This window comes from Eptatretus burgeri, chromosome 10, assembly GCF_056783735.1.
Source record: "Eptatretus burgeri isolate ZD-2024b chromosome 10, Ebu_testis_v1, whole genome shotgun sequence".
Classification (NCBI taxonomy): domain Eukaryota; kingdom Metazoa; phylum Chordata; class Myxini; order Myxiniformes; family Myxinidae; genus Eptatretus; species Eptatretus burgeri.
Genome location: NC_140970.1, coordinates 60,025,669 through 60,045,772, shown reverse-complemented (window position 1 = coordinate 60,045,772; position 20,104 = coordinate 60,025,669). Strand labels below are relative to the sequence as shown.

General features: G+C 43.2%; 1 protein-coding gene across 4 annotated transcripts in view; it reads left to right on the top strand.

Annotated features, from left to right (window-relative positions):
• Window positions 1-20,104, top strand: part of FBXW7 (F-box and WD repeat domain containing 7) — a 597,271-nt gene that overhangs the window by 243,164 nt on the left and 334,003 nt on the right. For all 4 annotated transcript variants that reach the window (XM_085898585.1, XM_085898583.1, XM_085898582.1 and 1 more), the window contains one exon: window positions 18,275-18,357. In XM_085898585.1, the coding sequence (XP_085754711.1) occupies window positions 18,275-18,357 (83 nt within the window). The remainder of the gene's footprint in view (window positions 1-18,274; window positions 18,358-20,104) is intronic.

Genomic DNA, 20,104 nt, shown 5'->3' with positions numbered 1-20,104 from the left:
TGTGTTTGGCCACGAGTGGTATCTATTCCTCTTTGTAGTTCTTCCAAATCTTGAATGTAGCCTTTTGAAGTTCGAAAGAGTTGTTGTTATAGTTGTAGTAATCGTGGTTTTGTTTGATTGTTGTGGTGGTACTCGTGGGAGTGGTGATTTGCTTGAGCATCGACGACGCTTGTCATCGGATCCCTATTCAGGCCTGTTTTATTCCTTGCACGAGAATGTGTCTGCAGCAGTTTGTTCGGCCTTTGCACAACCAGAACAAAATGAACTATATGAATTTTGGAGCCAACGTTAGAAGGGAGAGGAATGCAAATGAAACCAAGACGGACGAGAAGTTTGAAAATGAATGGTTCATTTGAAGCATTTGCACACTTGCATTGCAATTGCATTTTGAGTGTATCGAACCGTGGCCAACGGCAAATGCCGCCCGGGTGACCCTGTCCAACAGACGGAGCACGAACCCATCGCTGGTTGTGCAGAAGGCACGATGACCTTGCCTCAAGTGATCAATTGCGAAGGTTAACCTCGTTGCTTTTCTGGTTAGCCATGGAGGAGGGTTACTCTGATACAGTGGGAGTTTTTCATCATGCTTGTTTTTTTTTTTTAAGTTGAAATGTTTCTTATTCCATATAAATGCAAATGCTCTTTATTGTCGATGAGCACGCAAGGTGTGCTTGCATGACTTGACTTGCATTTATATAATTCAAGAGAGACTGAAATGTTTGCATTTGAGCATTGGCCAAAAAAAGAAACATTCGAGCAGAGGGTCGCACAGAGGGAGGTTTTAGGGGTAGTGTGATTGGGGTGCAAGGACGAGTACATTAGCCTTTTCGCTCGTGGAAATTTTACTTGCTTATTAGTTCCCATCTGAGCTGCAAGCCTCCGCCATGATTTTGTGGCTCCTCTCCAAGACGTCAATATTTTTGGCAAAAGCACTTGTGGTTTGACGTCTCAGCTTCGAGCGCAGGGTGTTTGATTTTTATTTTTTTTTTTTTGTTAAATTACTTGCCTCTGATCTATCTTGTAATAGTCCAATTGCTCTTCCAGCGAAAGCAATACATGCAAAAGATGTTGCATTTGCTGCAATTGTATCTGTTAATGAACTCTGAGCTTCAGCCCTAATGAAAGATGTTAGTTATTTCATACACGTATACAGGGTCTCTCGTAACCAGACTCGGTGGTGTAATGATTGGAGCACCCGCTCCGAGTCTGGGATAGTCGGTGGTTTGAATCCCAGCCGAGTCATCCCAACGACCTTAAAAAATGGTTCCTTGCTTGATTCTCAGCATTTCAAAAGGATAGAGCATGGACAAACAACCCTGGGAAGGCAATGTCAATCACCCAGTATAACCATTGCCAATAATTTGGTCCTGGTGCCCCAGGCGGCCTCTCTCCAGGACCGGGTGGGCACCACGAAACTGGTCCCGGAACCCCTTATTACCTCTCTCTGGGACCGGGTGGGCTCCCGTGGAGCGGATCTCGAGGCCCCGGGCGGACTCTCCCCGGGACCTGGCGGGTTGTCCAGAATGGATTCCGGTGCCCCAGTCCTCCTTAATTAAATCCTCTTAAATCGTCGTCCTCTTAAAATTAAGAAACCGTTGCGCCATTCTGTTCATCTTCTTGATGTGTCATCAGATCACCTTCTTGTTTTCATTCATTATTTTCTCTTTATTTTATGTTTTGAATCTTTAACTTGAGGATGGTGAGTAACGGCGGAGATGGGTTTCCACAATCACCGAAGAGAGTTGATTTATCTCGAGTAACATGAACAGAAAGTAACCTGAGTGTATTGCTTGCACATTTAAAATAAGAGCTTGACAAACAATAAAACGAGCTTTCTTTCTCTTTCTTTTTCTTGCTCTGACCTCATCAAAGGTGAGCAGTCGTGCAGCAATTTACCAACGGCTGTGTTCAGATAATGGAGATGAAAGTTGGAGCAAAGCCATTAAACCTTGAAATGTCGAAGGAGATACTACTCCTTCCTGCACATATTAATTTTATATATTTTAACACTCTCATCAAACTAAACATCGGACATGTTTGGGGAGACCCGAGTACGGATACGAAGACATCGTTTTGTTCGCAACTTGTTTGGATGTACCTCCCACCTGGCATGCTGTTCTCACAAGCGTTTTAATTGATGGAAGAGTGTTGCTAAAGTTGCAGAAATCATACATGAAGGCAGCGAAAAGCTCCCACGAATGATTGCAAATGAACAATTTGGAAGGGAAGAAAAAAGAAGAAAAAAAAGTAGTTTAAGTCGAGTAAAAATGGTGGCGTCAGCACCTGAATTAAATAAGAAATCCATTACTCCCTGCCAGTGTTTTTGCTGACCAAGGAATTAAATGGCAGAATAATTTTGGAATACATTGGTTTTTTGAGAGAGTCGATTGTTTCATTCTTTGTCTCTCTCAGATCCTGTCCAAGACCAACTGGGCATCTCAGAGCCTCCTCCTTCCCTATGTTCTGGTGCCCATGATGTTTTGTTTAAAAATTTTTTTTATCTTTTATCAACTCATCAGTTGGCTGTTCTAACTTGCAGCAGCTTTGCATTTTGCAGCTTTAACTTTAATTTTGTTGAAAATGCTCGCAGTGTCCTTGGTGTGCCCGATCATTGCTTTGCTTGGTGTACGAACGAGGTGGAGTCCAAAACACGACTTGTGTTGCAATGTCACCACAAAACTCACCGATTGCTAGCATATAAGTGTGAGACTGCCAGGTGACTACCTCGCGAAGGATAACCCATCTGTGCTTCTTATCACTCCATTTCTTAATGGGTGGGAGAGAAAAACCCTTCGACTCCCACTTGTTGTCCTTTTTATCCTTTACCCTTGGGTTGCTTTATTCTCACACTTGTGCACACTTTATCCTATTCTCTCAGTCTTCCCACAAAATAACTGTCATTTTAATTTGTTATTCCAAGAATACCCAGAAACGAATTCTTTACAACAAGGATATCCAGAAACACCGGATCCCACAGGATGGTGCACACAGAGGTGCTGTTCTTAGTTTGGAGCTGCCTCATCTGGGTTTGATTCTCGTCTCAACTATCAACCGTCGGATTGTTGCTTCTCGGACAGGGCGCTGCATCGCAAAATGGCGCAGTCCCTCAGATGTACATCAAGTTGAAAACTCGTGTGCCGCCATTGGTTGCTCGACGTAGAATATAAAATGTTCAGTGGTATATTTCTCAAAGTGAGCGAGTCGTCGCCAGCACCCTGACTACATTCCATATTCTTATCCTAAATGGTTCCAATTGAACGCAAAGCCTGTCCAGCCAGTTTGTGAAAGACTTGGGGTGTTAGTACGCACGCTCTCTCAGCCATGACAGACCTCACAAGCTGGTAGGATTCATTGTGACAGTCGTTGATGTCTTGAATGGATGGATGATCTATTGGGGGTCCTCAATGATTGATTGTAACTTATCATCAATCAGGCAGGTCAGATTAATTGCAACCATTGATGTAGTAGTAGTAGTAGTAGTAGTAGTAGTAGTAGTAGTAGTTTTGTTGTAACAGATGACGAAGAACCATTGTTGGTCCTCATTGATGAATCAATGAGGGGTGTTGGTGTCATTTGGATGTATGGGTACTGTACATTGCTCCATTTTATTTCCTCCCCCACCCCATCCCCCCATCCCCCCATCCCCTCATTGGAATCTCTATCAAGTAACACTCAATGATTGTTTCTCAAGCACCTTGTGTTACCTGAATGAGCAGGTGCTGTTGCGATCTCATGTGGCAAGTGTTTATTAGTTATTCCAACGAATCCAGGCAGCCTGTTGGTTACATGTTTGCTTTTATCAGGATTTGAGAATATGCCGACGTGAAAACTATTGAAACATGCGAGTTGAGAGTTGATGATTCGGCGGAATAATCCCACTCCTCGGTCAACTGTCGTGATCCTGACCGGAAGACATTTTCATCATGATCTTGTTCTTGCAGATTTGCGTTTCCTGTGCCATCTGTTTATGCAATACCCATGTCTGGTATCCCCCCCCCCCAAAAAGACCCCTTTTTTACATCCCCCAAATCAAATTTTACTCGATGTGAGTTTGTCATTGATGCAGATGCCACTATCAAATGTGTCCATTCATTCTCAGCTCGGACAATACATTTTAATGGGTGGGCGCATCCTGTTGTTTTCATGGTGTGATAATCTGGGGATCTTCAATATAAAGTAGTGCAAGTACGCCTTGTAAGGTTCAAACTCGTACTATCTTCTAAAAAGCCATGAATTACTTTCGGGCCCAGCATCCCTGTGTCCTCAGCTCCAGGAATATTCATATATTTGAAACGCAAACACATGGCAGCTGTTTACCAAGCTTGTTAAACACTGAACCCCATAGGGATGTGAAAAGTGTGGGTGAGTTGGTTTGTGTTGGGTGGGGTTTTTTCGAAGAGGGTTTAATCATATTTGGCAAAGTAATGAGCATCGTAGCTTAAGGCCTTAAATGTGGCCAGATTGCAAGAATCTAAAGCGCCGGCTCATCTGTTGTGTGAATATTCCGTCGGCCTTGGCCTTCTGGGACTGGCTTGCTAACGATGCCCCAAGGAAGAGTGATAGCTGACAGTGTGCTTGTTGCTGATGAGACACAGCCAGGTTGAAATGAGCTGTTCGTGTTCCATGCTCATTTACTTGTTTAATGCAATAATTTTGGGGGCTGCTCTTTATATGAGTGCAAAGTGGAACTTCATTCCATCCGAGCAAAAACCTCTTTGGAAATATCAGCCGTGAGGTCGAGGCCTTTTATTCCCGAGACGTGAAACACCCTGCAACCCACGCCTACAGAAAACAGACTTTTTGGAATGCTGGCCACATTTTCCATCCAAACATCATGTAACTTTGTGAACCAATTCTCCGTGGGTAGACGCTCAAGTCAGTTGCTCAAGCAGTTGCGGATCAAACGAACTGAAAAGTGAACTGGAACGGCATTCGTAGAGAGCATAGTCTCACCTTGCACGTTCATTCTGAACAAAAGTACCATCATTAACTGGACACGCTAATATTATGGCCCAAATACCCGTATAATCCATGCACCCTATTATGTCACAGTTTCTTGGCATGGGTTATGAACGTCAAAAATGTAATTGTTCACCAACATCGTGTCATAGGTCAGATATATGAAGTTTCAGATTTTTCAGATAAAGATTTCAATTCGACCAACTATGGCTGTAATACCACTTCTCTGATGACATCGTTATGACATATGCCAAGTTTCAAAGAAAATTTCATTGAGCGGTTTCAGAGAAAATGATGTACAAATTGTTTCCTATAATCCAATGTGGTTGCCATAACATGTGACCTGTGACATCAGAGTTCGCAATAAAATATTGTTTATGGGAAGTCCCTCCTAAGTTAAAAGTTTTGCATCGATTGGACAAGCGGTTGCATAGAAACCCATTTTTAAACCGGACATGTATAAATATATGGATGTACACGCACATGCACACACAGATGGGGCATTGCAATAGTCTCGCATCCCCTTCGGAGCGGGACTAACTAGAACGGCACTTAGTAGAGCACCTACCTCCACCAGGCTAAACAGTTTACTTTTGTATCCCACTGATAGGCTGGATCTACATCCGAACCATTCATCCTCGTCGCACACCAAAATCGAATCGGTTTGTTCTTGTCACCGAATCAACTCATCCACTACGTTTTGTCATAATCCATCCACAACTTTTCTAATTATCGTGCTATACATAGTTTTTGGTCCCATCTTTGAATGGTGAAGAATCACTTGGGGAAATTAAAAAAAATTCTCACGGATTTTCACCCAAGTCTGATTAATTCGTTCTTGGCGCACACCCGACCTGTCCACCAAATTTCCTCTGAATCTGTCCATAACCGAGATATCCTGTTCACAGACCGACAGACAAATCGATGGGTGAAGACATGACCTCCGGGAGCGGAGGTAATAAATGTGAAAAAGTCAGGACGAAGGGAAAAAACAAGCAAACAATGAGGGCCTCTGCCATTGTTCCACAACGTGGTCAAGGATGGTTGTGGACACCTATTACTATTGTTGTATTTATTTATTTATTTTTACAGAACTGACCGGTGATGAAAGTGCTGTTGGGATGAAATTTGTGCAATGAAGACGCTTAACAAGTCCCACTTCAGGTGATAAATCCGCTCCACCCTTAATCGAACCACAGTACCAACTTGATTTACTGCACAATTCAAGAAAAACAAACAAACAAAAGTGAACAAATATCTACTTGATTCTACTGTACCTGCAAGTTGGCGAATACGTCATGGTTTCTGACTGTCTTTGTGACAGGTTTTGTGAGACGCGCTTGTCACATTGCTGCCAAGACGTGTGCCGTATCCTCATGGTAGCTGTAGCCAAGGTGCATTGCGTAAGCCACATGTAGTTAAAAGTATCATAACGTCCGAGCGGAGCCATCCAGTCGTCTTCCGCTATCTCTCAACCTCTGCGCTTTGGAATTACAGCACAATGATCATGGGAGGCCGGGCTCATCTGGCTGCCTGCCCGCCGCTGCTCGGTGGCTGGTCGGGGCTGTCCCTGGTGGGGTTCTGTCCGGATTGGTTAACCACAAACAAATGCACTGAGAGAGGGGTGGTCTGCATGGGGAGAGACGGGAGGGAACTCGTTCTCGTGCTCCGCGGAGGCGTCGAGCTCGCACTGCAAACGGATCTGCTTGTGTGGCTGACTGTGCGGACGTCGCTACTCGTGCTTAACGAGGGATCTGGTCTTGTAATTGTCTTCATACTGTTCTTCTTTCGTGTCTTTTCTCTCAATCTTCTGGTCAGCTTTCACTCTTCATTCCTGTCTCCTACTTCTTTCCCTCTGTGTTTATGCATTTTCTTCTCCTTGCATCTCTTTTGATTGTCGTCTTCTCACGATTTCTGTTTCCTGCCCCCCCCACCCCAATTTCTTAGCCTGTTTTTTCCCCGTGTCTCTCTGGCTTATCTCACCTGTCTGTTTTTCTTACTTTTTTTTACCTTTTCTGCCTCCACCTCTGTCTCCTTGCTGTGTCCTCCCATCAGAGCAGTTGCCTTTGGAAACTGCTCTAATTTTGCTTGCATCTCTTCCATACAAAACTATCCCCCCCTCCCTCTTCCCCCTCCTCCCTCTCCCTCCAAACCCCTTCCTCCACACCTTCCAACCATTTTCTTCATCTACCATCAATCTCTTGTCCTCATTCTCATGTCCTTTGCTTGCTCTTTTTTAAATACTTTGTTCTCTTTTCTCTCGTAGCAGTTGCTCTGTTTTTCACCTCCTTCCCATTTTTCCTCTTCAGATATTTTTTTGTCCAATCTTTAGTTTCCCATCTACTTCCCTCCCATCTCTTTGTCTGGGTCTCCCCCTCCCCGTCTAATTATCCCCCTCCCCTCCCCGTCTAGTCCCCCCTCCCTATCTAATTCTCCCCTTCCCCCTCCCTGTCTACGTCTCCCCCTCCCCCTCCCCGTCTACGTCTCCCCTCCCCCTCCCCATCTACGTCCCCCCTCCCCGTCTAATTCTCCCCCTCCCCTCAAATTCTCCCCTTCCCCGTCAAATTCTCCCCTTCCCCGTCAAATTCTCGCCCTCCCCGTCTAATTCTCCCCTCCCCTCCCCGTCTACGGCCCCCTCCCCGTCTAATTCTCCCCTCCCCCTCAAATTCTCCCCATCCCCGTCAAATTCTCCCCCGCCCTGTCTAATTCTCGGCCTCCCCATCAAATTCTCCCCCGCCCCGTCTACGTCTCCCTCCCCGTCTAATTCTCCCCCTCCTTGTCGTCCCATCTCTTTACGCCTCCCCCCCCCCCCCCCGTCTAGTCTCCCTTGTCCCCATCAGTCACCCCATCTCTTTTTCTGTTTATTGCCTTCTTGTTTCTTTTGTCATCATTTTCTCCATTTCATCCTTTTTGTACAGTCCTTCACTGTATGCCTCCCAGTGGTACCATGGGATTCTACGGCACTCTCAAGATGCTCCTTTTCAAAGTAAGCACCATTGAGCGGAGAGTGTGCGTGCGTGCGTGCGTGTGTGCGTGCTTGCGCATGTATGACGGCGTGAGTACAGTATGTCGATTAACTATACCGCAGAACGTATTTATTGCTGAGGATGTTCTTGCCACATACATGTGGCAAACCACTTTCGACCCACAAATTTCGTCTGTATCAATTTAGTGATTTAGCTTTCACAAAGATTGCACTTCACGTTAAATTAGCATTCCATACCTATCCATGGGGTGGGTGGGAGAGAGTGCGAGAGTGTTTCGGTTCAAGTTTCACTTTAACCGATGTTATTAAAATACTATCAAGGTAAGGATTTATTATTTTCATGAGGAACATTAGTTTGCTTCACAGAGCTGAAGTTGAGACAGTTTCTTCTTGTGTTGAATTTGGAGATCAATACTTAATTAACAAGAAAAAGAGCAATTGGAGATCGCAGACCCTCGCCAGGACTTGTGTGTGGTTTGTGTACCGGTGACCGTGAGTTACATAATTAAGTGGAAGAAGCACTCGGTATAGCGCAAACCTCCGCCACGTCATGCCTGATCCACGAGAACATATCGGGCCCAATGCATTTTTGAAATATCATGCCATACAGTACTACATCGTTTTTCGGCTCGATCTCTCAATGGCGAAGAATCACTTTAAAAATTAAATAATTCTCATATCCACCTTCGTATCTTCACCAAAATCTAATCAGTTCGTCCTTGTCACACACACCGAGCCCGTCCACAAAATTTCATCTGGGTCCGTCCCCAACTTTGTAAGATATCCTGCTCACATGGACACACAGATAGAGGAGGGATGAAAACATAACCTCCTTCACCTTTGATGGCGGAGGTCATTAGTTGATTCATTTTGGCACCAGGCTCAGAAAGCGACGTACCCTCAGTATTGAACTCTGCGATTGTTCAAATTATATTTCAAGTTCAGCATTCAGGGTACCTTTCTCAGCCCGTGATAGGGTCTTCAGTGTCTTTGCACCCCTTTTCAAGAGGAAATACTGTTGTCTTGTCTGGTTTATTTCTTGTCTTATTTACAAATTGCAATGTGAGGTGAGGATGTAATAACACCTTCCTGGCACACACTTCACTTACTGCAATGCATATAATTACCCTTTATGGTACACATTTCCACCAGGGTTTTTCAATGCCACTCCAAAACATTGCTCGCTTTTGTTGCTGGAGCATGAAGTGGTCATCGAGCGACACCGTTTGTTCCCTCTCCAAAACGGAACTTGGAGTTATCTTTATACTCTACGTGTTCAGCGCTGATTTTCATTCGACCCCTCATTCCAGTGCACGGGGTAGAGGCATCTTGGCAGCTCTCAGTTGCATGGATGGCTACAATCTCATGCACCGGGCCAGGCCTGCTTGGAGGAAAGTGCATCGTGCTGTATCCATCCTCTTGTTTCAACATACGTTCAGGTCTCATGGGATTTGAACGAATCAGCCATCCTGTTATGAATCTTCAGGTTGCATCTCATGGTATCAAAAATAATCTCTGTTCTTCGTTCTGTTTCTTTGGTTGGTTTGTCTGTCTGTGTTTGTCTTCAGTGCTATTTTGGTGATTGTTATTTCCCCAAATTAAGATATTTTTTAATACATCTCTGGATTCCCAGCCGTTGCGTTATCTATTTTGCATGATGCTTTTCCTGGAACTGGTGATAATTGCCCATTTAGCCACAGTGTATTGCTTGTTCCATGTTAATTTGCTTATAAGCAAGCTCTGCTGTATCGGTCATGCCTTTATTGTCTCACACTGATGGGCAAGAGCACTGAAGTAAGATATGGTGGTGTGTCACCTTGTTGATAACCACCATCAAGGGGGAGAGGGTGGCGGGGGGGGGGCATTCTACCTTGTGATCTCAGCTCTTTTATTCATTATCGTCAGCCTTTTCTTTTGCAATGCGACATTTTTCAACCCCATTAACTGTGAACTGAGGCATGGACATGGTGACTGACCGACAAGAGTCTGACACGTGGCCAAATTTGTGCCTGCTGCAGCGTTTGTTGCTGGAAACATCGGAACAGGACGGCACGTTGAATTTTGCTGCAAAAGGAAGCCAAGTTTTTGTTTTTGGTGGACAGCCGTCTGACATGACAGCTGGCTCATTGAGTTCCTGTGGTTTGGCCTGTCACACTTTGGCGTCTCCTTGGTCCACCTGAGGAAAAATATTTCCACGAGTTGTCGAGAGCCACCTTGCCTTGTCTGCCCTGCTCTGCCCTGGACCTAATTGGCCCTGCTGTGTGATTAATTGACTTTGGGGGGGGGGGAAGGGAAGAGGATAAGCAGTACTGAGGGCAAGCAGGCCTGTTTCGTAGTTTTGATTTTGTTTTTACTTTACACATTTTCAAATTCGTTGTCCATCTTTCTCAGTCATTGTTTCAATGCACTAATTAACCTCCGCCATCGAAGATGGACGGAGGTTACTGTTTTCACCCGTTTGTTTGTTTGTTTGTGAACAGTATTATGGAAAAACTCCTGGACGGATTTCGACGAAACTTGGTGGGGGGGTTAGGTATAGTCCAAGGATCATGCCATTAGATTTTGGACTTTGTCCCCCCCCCCTCCCCCAAAAAAATTGTTAGAGAAAATTTTTTTTTTTTGCATTTCTACATGTTTTAAGTGATTTCCAACCCCCCACCCCCCCAAAAAAAAATTGTTAGAGAAAAAAGAAATTTTTGCAACTTTTTTTCAACAAAATTTTGATTTCTTTTTTTGCATTTTACATGTTTTAAGTTATTTCCAACCCCCCCCCCCCCTGCCCCCCAAAAAAATGTTGGAGAAAAGAACTATAACTGTCAGCACTGTTGACATCATATTTAATGAATAAGATATCAGGTTCACTTGAGTGACACAACAGTATTGGCTGCGGAGGTTTTGCACTCTCCCGAGTGCTCCCCCTCAAGTTAACCTCCGCCATCGAAGATGGACGGAGGTCACTGTTTTCACCCTTCTGCTTGTTTGTTTGTTTGTTTGTAAACAGTATTATGGAAAAACTCCTGGACGGATTTCGACGAAACTTGGTGGTGGGATGAGGTGTGGTCCAAGGATCATGCCATCAGACTTCGGACTTCGTCCAAAGTCCAATATGGCCGCTATGGCGGCCATTTTGAAAAAATATTTGAATTTTTGTTTTGCATTTCTACATGTTTTAAGTGATTTCCAACCAAAAATAAATAAATTTGTTTGAGAAAAAAATTTGCAACTTTTTTTCAAAAAAATTTCGATTTTATTTGAAATATATTTGAATTTTTTTTTTTGCATTTCTACATGTTTTCGGTGATTTCCAACCCCTCAAAAAATAATTTGTTAGAGAAAAAAAAACAAATTTTGCAACTTTTTTTTCAAAAAAATTTCGAATTTTTTTTTGGGGCATTTCTACATGCACGTCGATCTAGTTTAGTTTATTCAATCGTGGTTCAGTAGAGTCTGATCCGTTTTGACCTGCAATGAATAGGATATCAGGTTCACTTAAGTGACCCAGCAGTATTGGCGGTGGAGGTTTTGCACTCTACCGAGTGCTCCTCCTCGAGTTGGAATGATTGTGAAACTCTAGTTTTGTTTAACTTAGTGACATTGTTTCATGTACCATTTCTAACCAATATATACACAATGTAATTGGAAACACTTGAAAGGAAGACACTGGACCAACGGTTAGGTGCTTTAGTCTGAAGGGGCAGTGGTTACGTAGTTTTACACCATGTTTTGTCTGGATTGGCCTAAATATAAGGGCGCAGGTCTAAACTCTTAATTTTGTGACCAATTTTGAAGTTTGACCACCGCATAGTCAAAAATATGATGCCATACCGATGTGTACCTGTTTTAGTCTGTATGGCCTGTGTCAAGATGTTTGTTTTTCTTCTGCCACGTTGTGTCTGGATTGGTTGAAATATTACTGCTCGACAGGCCAGACATTAATTTCACTTCTGATTTTTGACCTTTGAAGCGCCAAGATATTTTGATGAAAAAGCCCCAAACTAACGTCGTTCACTTCAGTTGGTAGGGGTTGAATAAGGAAGGGTTTTTGGCAATTATTGTTTGAATTTGTTGAAATACAGGCAATGGTAAAGCAGAAGCATTAATTGTGTGCCTTAGTTTGACCTTTGACCCGTGTCTTACCCCGAAGACTGCTCGAATCCGAAGTTTTTCTGCCCGTCCCGAAAGTGGCTGTTCTAAAGCGCCTTTGTGTGAACCTTCGTTTCGAGAAACTTAAATACAGGGGAATGGCAAGGCAAAATGTGTGGGTTTCTTCCGTTTTCACCTTTGATCCCTCGAAATCGGAACGGGCGTCCAAAATCAAAAAGAATCAAATGTCATCTGGGTGTGCTTCACCAATGTACCTCAATACCAAATTGGAGGAGGATTGGGTCAGAAAAAAAATGTCTGGGATTGTAATTTGAAGAAAATTGAAAAAGGTGAAGCATGAAAGAAAAAAAAAATAACAAAAAAACAATACTGCACATATCTTCCTGGATGAGGGAAGACTTATTGGGTATAATGCCAACCGTAAGTCACCACCGCCTACAATGTCCAGATGGACTAAACTTGTTTCTCGAGAAGCAATTCCTAAAACCTGTTGTAAAAATACAAGGATAAAAAGTTGTTTTCTATCAACCATTACAAATCATCGGAAAGTCGGACAATATTTGCTCTTTACAGCAAACGATGAACCCATTTAAACAATGTGTGGATTTGAACCTGGGATCCAAGAATATTGGAGTGTTCAATGAGCGGTGTGGTTCAGATGAGAATGCCAACCTGAAATGAAGTTAGCTTTGGGAATCTGTCAGCTCTGACAAACGAGAAATAATATTATTGTATTGATTTATAATCCTGACTGCTACCCCGACCTGTTCATGTGACATGTTGCAAGTGTCTCCTTGGTCATAAACCATGTGGCGCCGGTCCTTATGGCTTCTGGTTCAGAGCCACCATGAGAGTCAGGGAGACTGAATTTGCGACACATATGGAGGGAGGGGGTTAAAATGGCTCCCCAATGCCGTGAAGTGGTCGTCAACTGGAAAACCTCACAGCATCGACGTTCACAGTCGCTCATATTTCCTCATGGTGTGTTAGTTTCCTGTTGTGATTGGAATACGTCGTATTTGTTTTGGTTGCAAAACCTTTTCAAATGTTGGGGGGGAAAAAAAAATTAAGATTTCATTCTCAGTCATAAATATTTTAATTCTCCTTTGGAGGTGCATCCCCTCAACATCTTCGTGTGTGTGTGTGTGTGTGTGTGTGTGTGTGTGTGTGTGTGTGTGTGTGTGTGTGTGTGTGTGTGTGTGTGTGTGTGTGTGTCATTGGTTGTTTTCTCCATATGCGTACTTCAGGAGGTGAAATGGTGGCCGCCATTAGACGCTCCCCTTTTTGGTTCAGTTTGACCAACTGATAACTGATTGAAGAATACACCTTTCCAGTCAAAAGCACTTGTGGGGAAAACTTTCCAAACAGGTGATCCAAGTGCAGGGTATTTGTCAACAAATATGGTTTCAAAGCCAGATATATGTATTACATTCAGGTTCCCTGCCAGGATTAGCACCTGCCATGAACTTTTATAATAACGAGTCGTAGTTGTTACAGTCAAAGAAATGAGACTTTCTCTGGGGAGGATTTTATTGGTGAGGGAGGCAATTTGTCACACACACACACACACACACACACACACACACACACACACACACACACACACACACACACACACACACACACACACACACACACACACACACACACACACACACACACACACACCTTTGGGCTGAGAGCCCGTTTATAAACATTCATCCAGGGGACGGCGCAAACATTGATGAATCTCCTGCCTGTGAAACATCGGATGACCGGGTTGATGGAAGGCAGTCTTTAAATGGATCCGGATTCAAACTCCGGCAACACACCACTTTATTATGCCACACACTGACACCCTTTCGTTACGCTTTTCACACCAGAGAAATGAATGAAGATTTTTGTGCACATTTTCAGTTTTAACCAGACTTTTCGCACCAGTAAACACATCCCTTTATTTGGGCGGTGTCTAATGCCACAGATCACTGGACCCGCATTCGGTCCTGAAAATAATAAAAATAACCTGATATACATATTTGAAGCACAAACATGTGTACTGTTTATGTACATATATGATACAATGTGGTTATATCGCTTATACCTTGGATCATTGCAATTGCATTGGGCCATGGACTAACACCCAGGCCTAAGGCCTGAGGCCAACCGTCCACTGAACTGAAAATAAATGGAATGCTCATTGCCATTCACAACACACAGAGCGCGGTGTAGCTACCGGACGCCATCTTGGTTAGCACTCGATGCTGGGCGAAGGAGATTTCCGTCATGCGTTTGCGTGTAATTCAGAACAAAAAAAGCAATCGGTTAAAAAAAAAAATCTTTTGTGTGATCATTTTTCAATCGTAAGCTTTATCATCGTAATTATACCACTTTCTTTGATCTTTCCCTTTTCACAATCAAGTTTGAGAACAAATATTGTTTATTTTGGGAGCGCGAAGAACTCGGGGCGTTCTACTTAAACTTTCGCAGATCAAGTCTGCCCGTTGATTTCACAATGATTTGTTTTTTGGTGAAAATTTGAAAACATCAATTTACCCGTTGTTTTTTTTATTACGTACCAAAATGATGCAGGTCAAAATGATCAAATATGTCCAACTTTATTATGTGTGCCCATGTCTGCTGTAGGAAGAGTGATTGATCGATGCATGTGCGGACCTTTGGATGGACATCCCGTCACGCACACGCCTCTCAGCTGTCTAGCCCGGGTGTGAATCCCAACCCAGTTATAAACCGTCATCCCAGTGTTTCATAGACGGGGTGATTCATCAATGTGTGTGCCATTCCGTGGATGGACGTTAAACTGGACGTTCCATCGCTCACTCCCTTCTAAGCTGCCAAGTTATCACCGGCACCAGCCGGTTTGTGAAGCACTTGGGTCAAACTTCCCTTTGCCGATCTGATGAGAAGGTGGGATTTCATGGTGGCCGTTGAATTAAATAAATACACTCGTTAATCCTCTCCATAAGGAACTGTTATAAACCAATTTCCGACCAACAAACAAATCGACTTCCGAACAGGGTTCCTGTGATGAACGCCAAATGACAAGCTGCTGCACCGCAGTGATATTTCAGAGTAAAACGACCCCATTCCTGTTCATCAACATGTAAAGATACCTGTGAAATGTCTTTCCACAACCCTCCTGTAACCGATTGGAGCAGTTTATTTTCCGCACTAAATGTCATTTTAACGCTTATTTGGCTTTTTCACTCTGGGACGTGTTCAAAACAAACTGGGTCCACGACACACGTCAGCCAAGTAGTACCAACCAAGATGGTGCCGGTCACATGATGCGCACGGTGGCTCCGCTTGTGATGGGTTATGAACATTCTATGCATTTTCCATTTAGTGCTCCCATCTGTGCTGCTTCTACAAATGGTTGCACATTATATTAATTGTGTATCGTCAGGTCAGCTGTCCGGCCAATGGTTATACGGCAGTCCTTCAATGGTCTGCCCACCGATTTACTCATACATAGTCCATCCAAACATAGTTCGGCTATTAGGATATCAATGTAGTTGTGACCTGTTTGGTTGTGCAGCATATGCATGAGATCACCGTTTGAATCTCTTCTGAGGTCACAACCTCACCCATCTTGGATCAGAAGGTTCGCTTAACTCTTGTTACTCTTGCCGCCAAAGGTGGATGGTGGTTATATTTTCACCACTGTCTGTCTGTCTGTCTGTCTGTCTGTCTGTCTGTCTGTATAAGCAGGATGTCTTAAAACCTAATTGATGGATTCGGCTGAAATTTGGTGGACCGGTTGGGTGTGTGACGAGGACGAACTGATTAGATTTTGGTGAAGATCCGGATGCGAGAATGTTTTAAAGTGATTCTTCACCATTGAGAGATTGGGCCAAAAACGATATATAGCATGATATCTCAAAAAGTTGCGGATGGATTATAACAACATTTGGTGAATGAGTTAGACAGGTGACAATAACAAGCCGATTGTATTTTGGTTAAGGTATGGATGAGATCCGGCCAATCATTTGGATACATACCTCGCGGAGGTATGATGCACTCTACCAAATGCCGTTCTCGTTTATGTAACATAACTACACTGAGGCTATGAGTAGCCACTGCATTGCACAAGGAGTGTGGGAGAGTGCATTGACTTTTGGGTTTAGTAGTGCAGACTAAAATGGTGATTTAATTGTGTGCACATGCCATTAAAAGGTAAAGATTGGCCACACACACACATTTCCCAGAAGCACAGTGCAGCCGCCATTGGTAATACAGTTCCAGGTGGCATAGGCTCACATGCAGTCAATAAGTAATTGTCACCTTGGGCATTTTTACTCACCTCGTTTGTTGAGTTTACGAGTGAGAACTTTAAAATACCATTTTGCAGCAGCTTTTGATTTTTGGAAAGTAAAGATTTTCTGAAGGATTGTTCCTTCACTTGTTCGGGGTGAAAACAGGGAATTTTACAATCTGTCATTGTAGTTATTGTTGCTTTGGTTTTGGATCCCAGACAAAATTTTCACCTGAATGAATGACAAAGCTTTGAAGCTTAGAATGTCAAAGCTTGAAAGGAATTTGAAAATGGCATGTTTATATTTATATAATTTTTGTTGTTGTTTTTAACATTGATTTACATCACAACAGTTATGACGAATATCCTACTTGACTCGCATGCATTTTGGAGTGGAAATGATTCGACCTGAAGTTCACAGTCTCTCGCCTTTGTTCAAACCCAGTCCAGCGCGCTCGCGGACACTGGGCAAGTGGGATCACGTCCGCGTAAATGGCCTGGAGCACGCGGGTCTCTTCGTAGACACCGGGAGCAAGCGCGACCGGTTCCTTGGACCTGATCCCACCTGCTTCCCTGGGGGACGGGGGAGGGGTGTGGTTCTTCCCAGGGAAGGATGGGCTCCACGGTCAGGATCACACTCACGACCTTGGTCGATGAAAACGTTCCCAGACGGGTTCAACGGAAGAATTCCAACTTGCTCCTGCAGTCCCGTAATTCCTCTAGAAAACTTTTAAAGCTCGGTGGCCATAACAGTGGTCCTTGGGCTGCTTGATGAACCTACATGGAGTACATTTATCCAACCATCTCTCCATTTTATATTCGTTCATTCATTCATTGGTCTTCACAGCCTCGCAGGCAAACCACATGTTTGGATTTCCATTTATTTCTAATTGTCTTTTGTGATGCTTATTGATTTTCCTTGTAAGTGTACACTGCCTTTCAAATATTATTTGACCATGCCAGTGAAATACTAGGTAAATGTGGCAATACCCCCTTTAGCTTGTGAATGTCCTTCCTTTGACGAGGTTAAGATGTTGATGCACATGTGTTTCTTTGGTCTGAGTACCAATTTATCAGACAAGTCGACGATTAGGGTAATTTGTCACCAAAGCTCTGTCAGCCAAGAAAAGACTTCCATCAGTGATAAATATGTCTCTTGGGATTCAGAGGCAGCTTGCACACTGAATAAATGATGCAGGTTTCCTTCTGTCTCATTAAGTTGGTCAGAATATTTGCTCAGCTTGCACATGACCTACAATATCAAAAAAGACGAGCCATCCGGTGTTGCGTTGATTGGTTAAATCCTTAAACGAAATGTCATTACACCTTGAGTAATGTAACCAACTAAATGATGCAATGCACTGACTACCCTGCCCAGCACCACAACCTGTTTGTCGCTGTCTTGCTTTCTCCCATAATCCATCATCTATCTGCTTTGCAGTCCATTGGCTCGGTGTACCTCACAGGCCTTGAAGCGACCACAATGCTTCTCACAGTACCCGCTTCATGAATTCTTCTCTATAACGCATGACACTTCAAGCCTTTTCCGCATTGTCATCTGTCCTGCATTTTGATTTGTGTTTCTCTTTCATCAGTCCCATCTCTTCTGGTTTCACCCCCAGGCCACACTGGGCCTATTTATCAGTGTAATGCTGTCTGATGCCTGCTGGCTCGAGTTGTTCAATGTGCCTTTGTGATCTTAAAAACCAATGCCTGTCCAAACTGAACACCCATGAAGCATCCTGTATGTCCCTAGGGTAATATAATGGTGTGGTTAGACATGTCTTGTAATGCGCTTGTGGTCTGTCCAAAACACTCCTTGAAACTGCATATCTAACCACTTCGTGTGTTCTCTTTTTCTCCCACGTTTTCCTTGCCTTCCCGCTCTTCTTTTCATTCTCGCCTCCTCCGCATCACCTTGGCGTCGATGGCGACCACCACGCTGCCTGATCAACCTATTGTGGTTTGAGCAGATGAAACGCAAGTCTGAACATGGGCCTGACATGAGAGCTTTATCTCCCGGAAAGAAACCTTGTAAGGGTTCAGAACATCCAAGGTATGGGCCTACCCAGAACCACACACTTGCCTTTGGAATCCTGCATTTTCTGCTTGTCTGGAACCTCTCAAAACCACTTGTTGGTTCAAACAAAATTCACTTTCTCCACCATGATCCTCAGTACTTGTGTACGAAATATCTTTTGAAATACAGTATTTCATTTATCTGTGTTGTAGTTCTGTTCCTTTTTCATTGCTTAATATCTCTGAGGAAATTTAACGATTGTGTTCAAGGACTCGTTTCGTTCGTTTTTTTGCACGAAACATGAATGAGAACGTGTACGAAGCGTTACTTTGTTGAACCTATGACGAGCAATCTACGAGATGGATAGCTCTTCGTTCTTTCTCATTTGGAGGTGGTTCCACTCTTGAATACAGGAGAGGATGCATTTTTAAATTCCAGCCCAGTGTGGCTGCATTGAAGGAGTCAGGAAAAATAACTTTGATTCCCAAGTTTGTTTGCTTGTTTTCAAAAAACAAAGATATTCAGTTCTATTTGTGGGAAAATGAAAATTTGGATTGCAGCACATTATTATTTGTTATTTTGCTCTTTATTTATTTTTTTTCTTTTCTATCCTGTCTTTCTTTTATTATATATTTTATTTTGGCTGAGAACTCAGGTGATCCCCCTTTTTATTGGTCCCCTACCGGGTCCACTGGAGGGGGTTATAGGTTTGCTTTCTGTCTGTCTGTGTCTGTCCATCCGTCCCAACTGGTTTTTCAGACTTTTTTTCCCCCCGTACCCTTCAATGTGTTCAACTAAAACTTGGTACAAGGCTTTATTATGATAAGTTACAGCGTAAGTTCGAGTTTCAGGGTGTTTCATCAACTTTTCCTGTGTCATGCCCTTTTTGGACTTGGAATATATCACATCGGTCGGGGACATGTATTGCAAAGCAATTCTCACCCTTGTTTCCCCTTAATTTTCACATGTTTGCCACTTTTAGAAATTGGAAATCTTAAGTGCAAGTGACACTTTAAAAAAAAAAAAAATATATATATATATATATATATATATTTAGAGGAAATTTATGTATTATTGTGTGTGTCCTAGTGTAGCTTTCCCTGTTTATTGGCCGATTTGTGAGAGTATGGAGTTTTGAGTGACCTTTTTGAGGGACATGGTAGTTGTTTCAGCATCAATTCTCTTGTACTTGGAAAAGTAAAGGTTTTGAGAGAGCTTGTTATAACTACTGGAAACTGTGATGACATTTCAGCTTTAAATTGTTGAATTTAAATGGTCTTGCATCTTTTGTTATTAAACGGAAATAATTATTCCTACATTCTTGTGGGGTTAGCCAGGGGGAGCTTTTCCAAGTCTTTCACAAACTGGCTGGCCAGACCTGACATTAGACTCAGGTTGGGGCAGGAATTTGTAATTTGTTCAGGGTGCCAGCGATAGGTGACCTCCTCTTTATTAAGGACACTGTAGGATCTTTAACATCCACCAACAAATGCTGGCACATGAGACTCTTAAATGGTTTTATTATTCCATCCAAAAGTTAGAACTGTTGCTTGGAAATGTAATTCAGTTGAAAATGCTTTTTTTTTTGCTGAAGTTGTGTTCTAATGGTCGTCATTGTTGGTTGACCTTGCTGACCTGATTCGAAAGTATCCAGTCGAAAGAAATCCGAGTTATTTCGATTTTAAAATTGTTTGCTGCAAGAAAGGTATCATCATGAGGTTCCAAAAGTAACTAGAACAGCACTCGGTAGAGCCCATATCTCTGCCAGGTGGGACAGTTTACG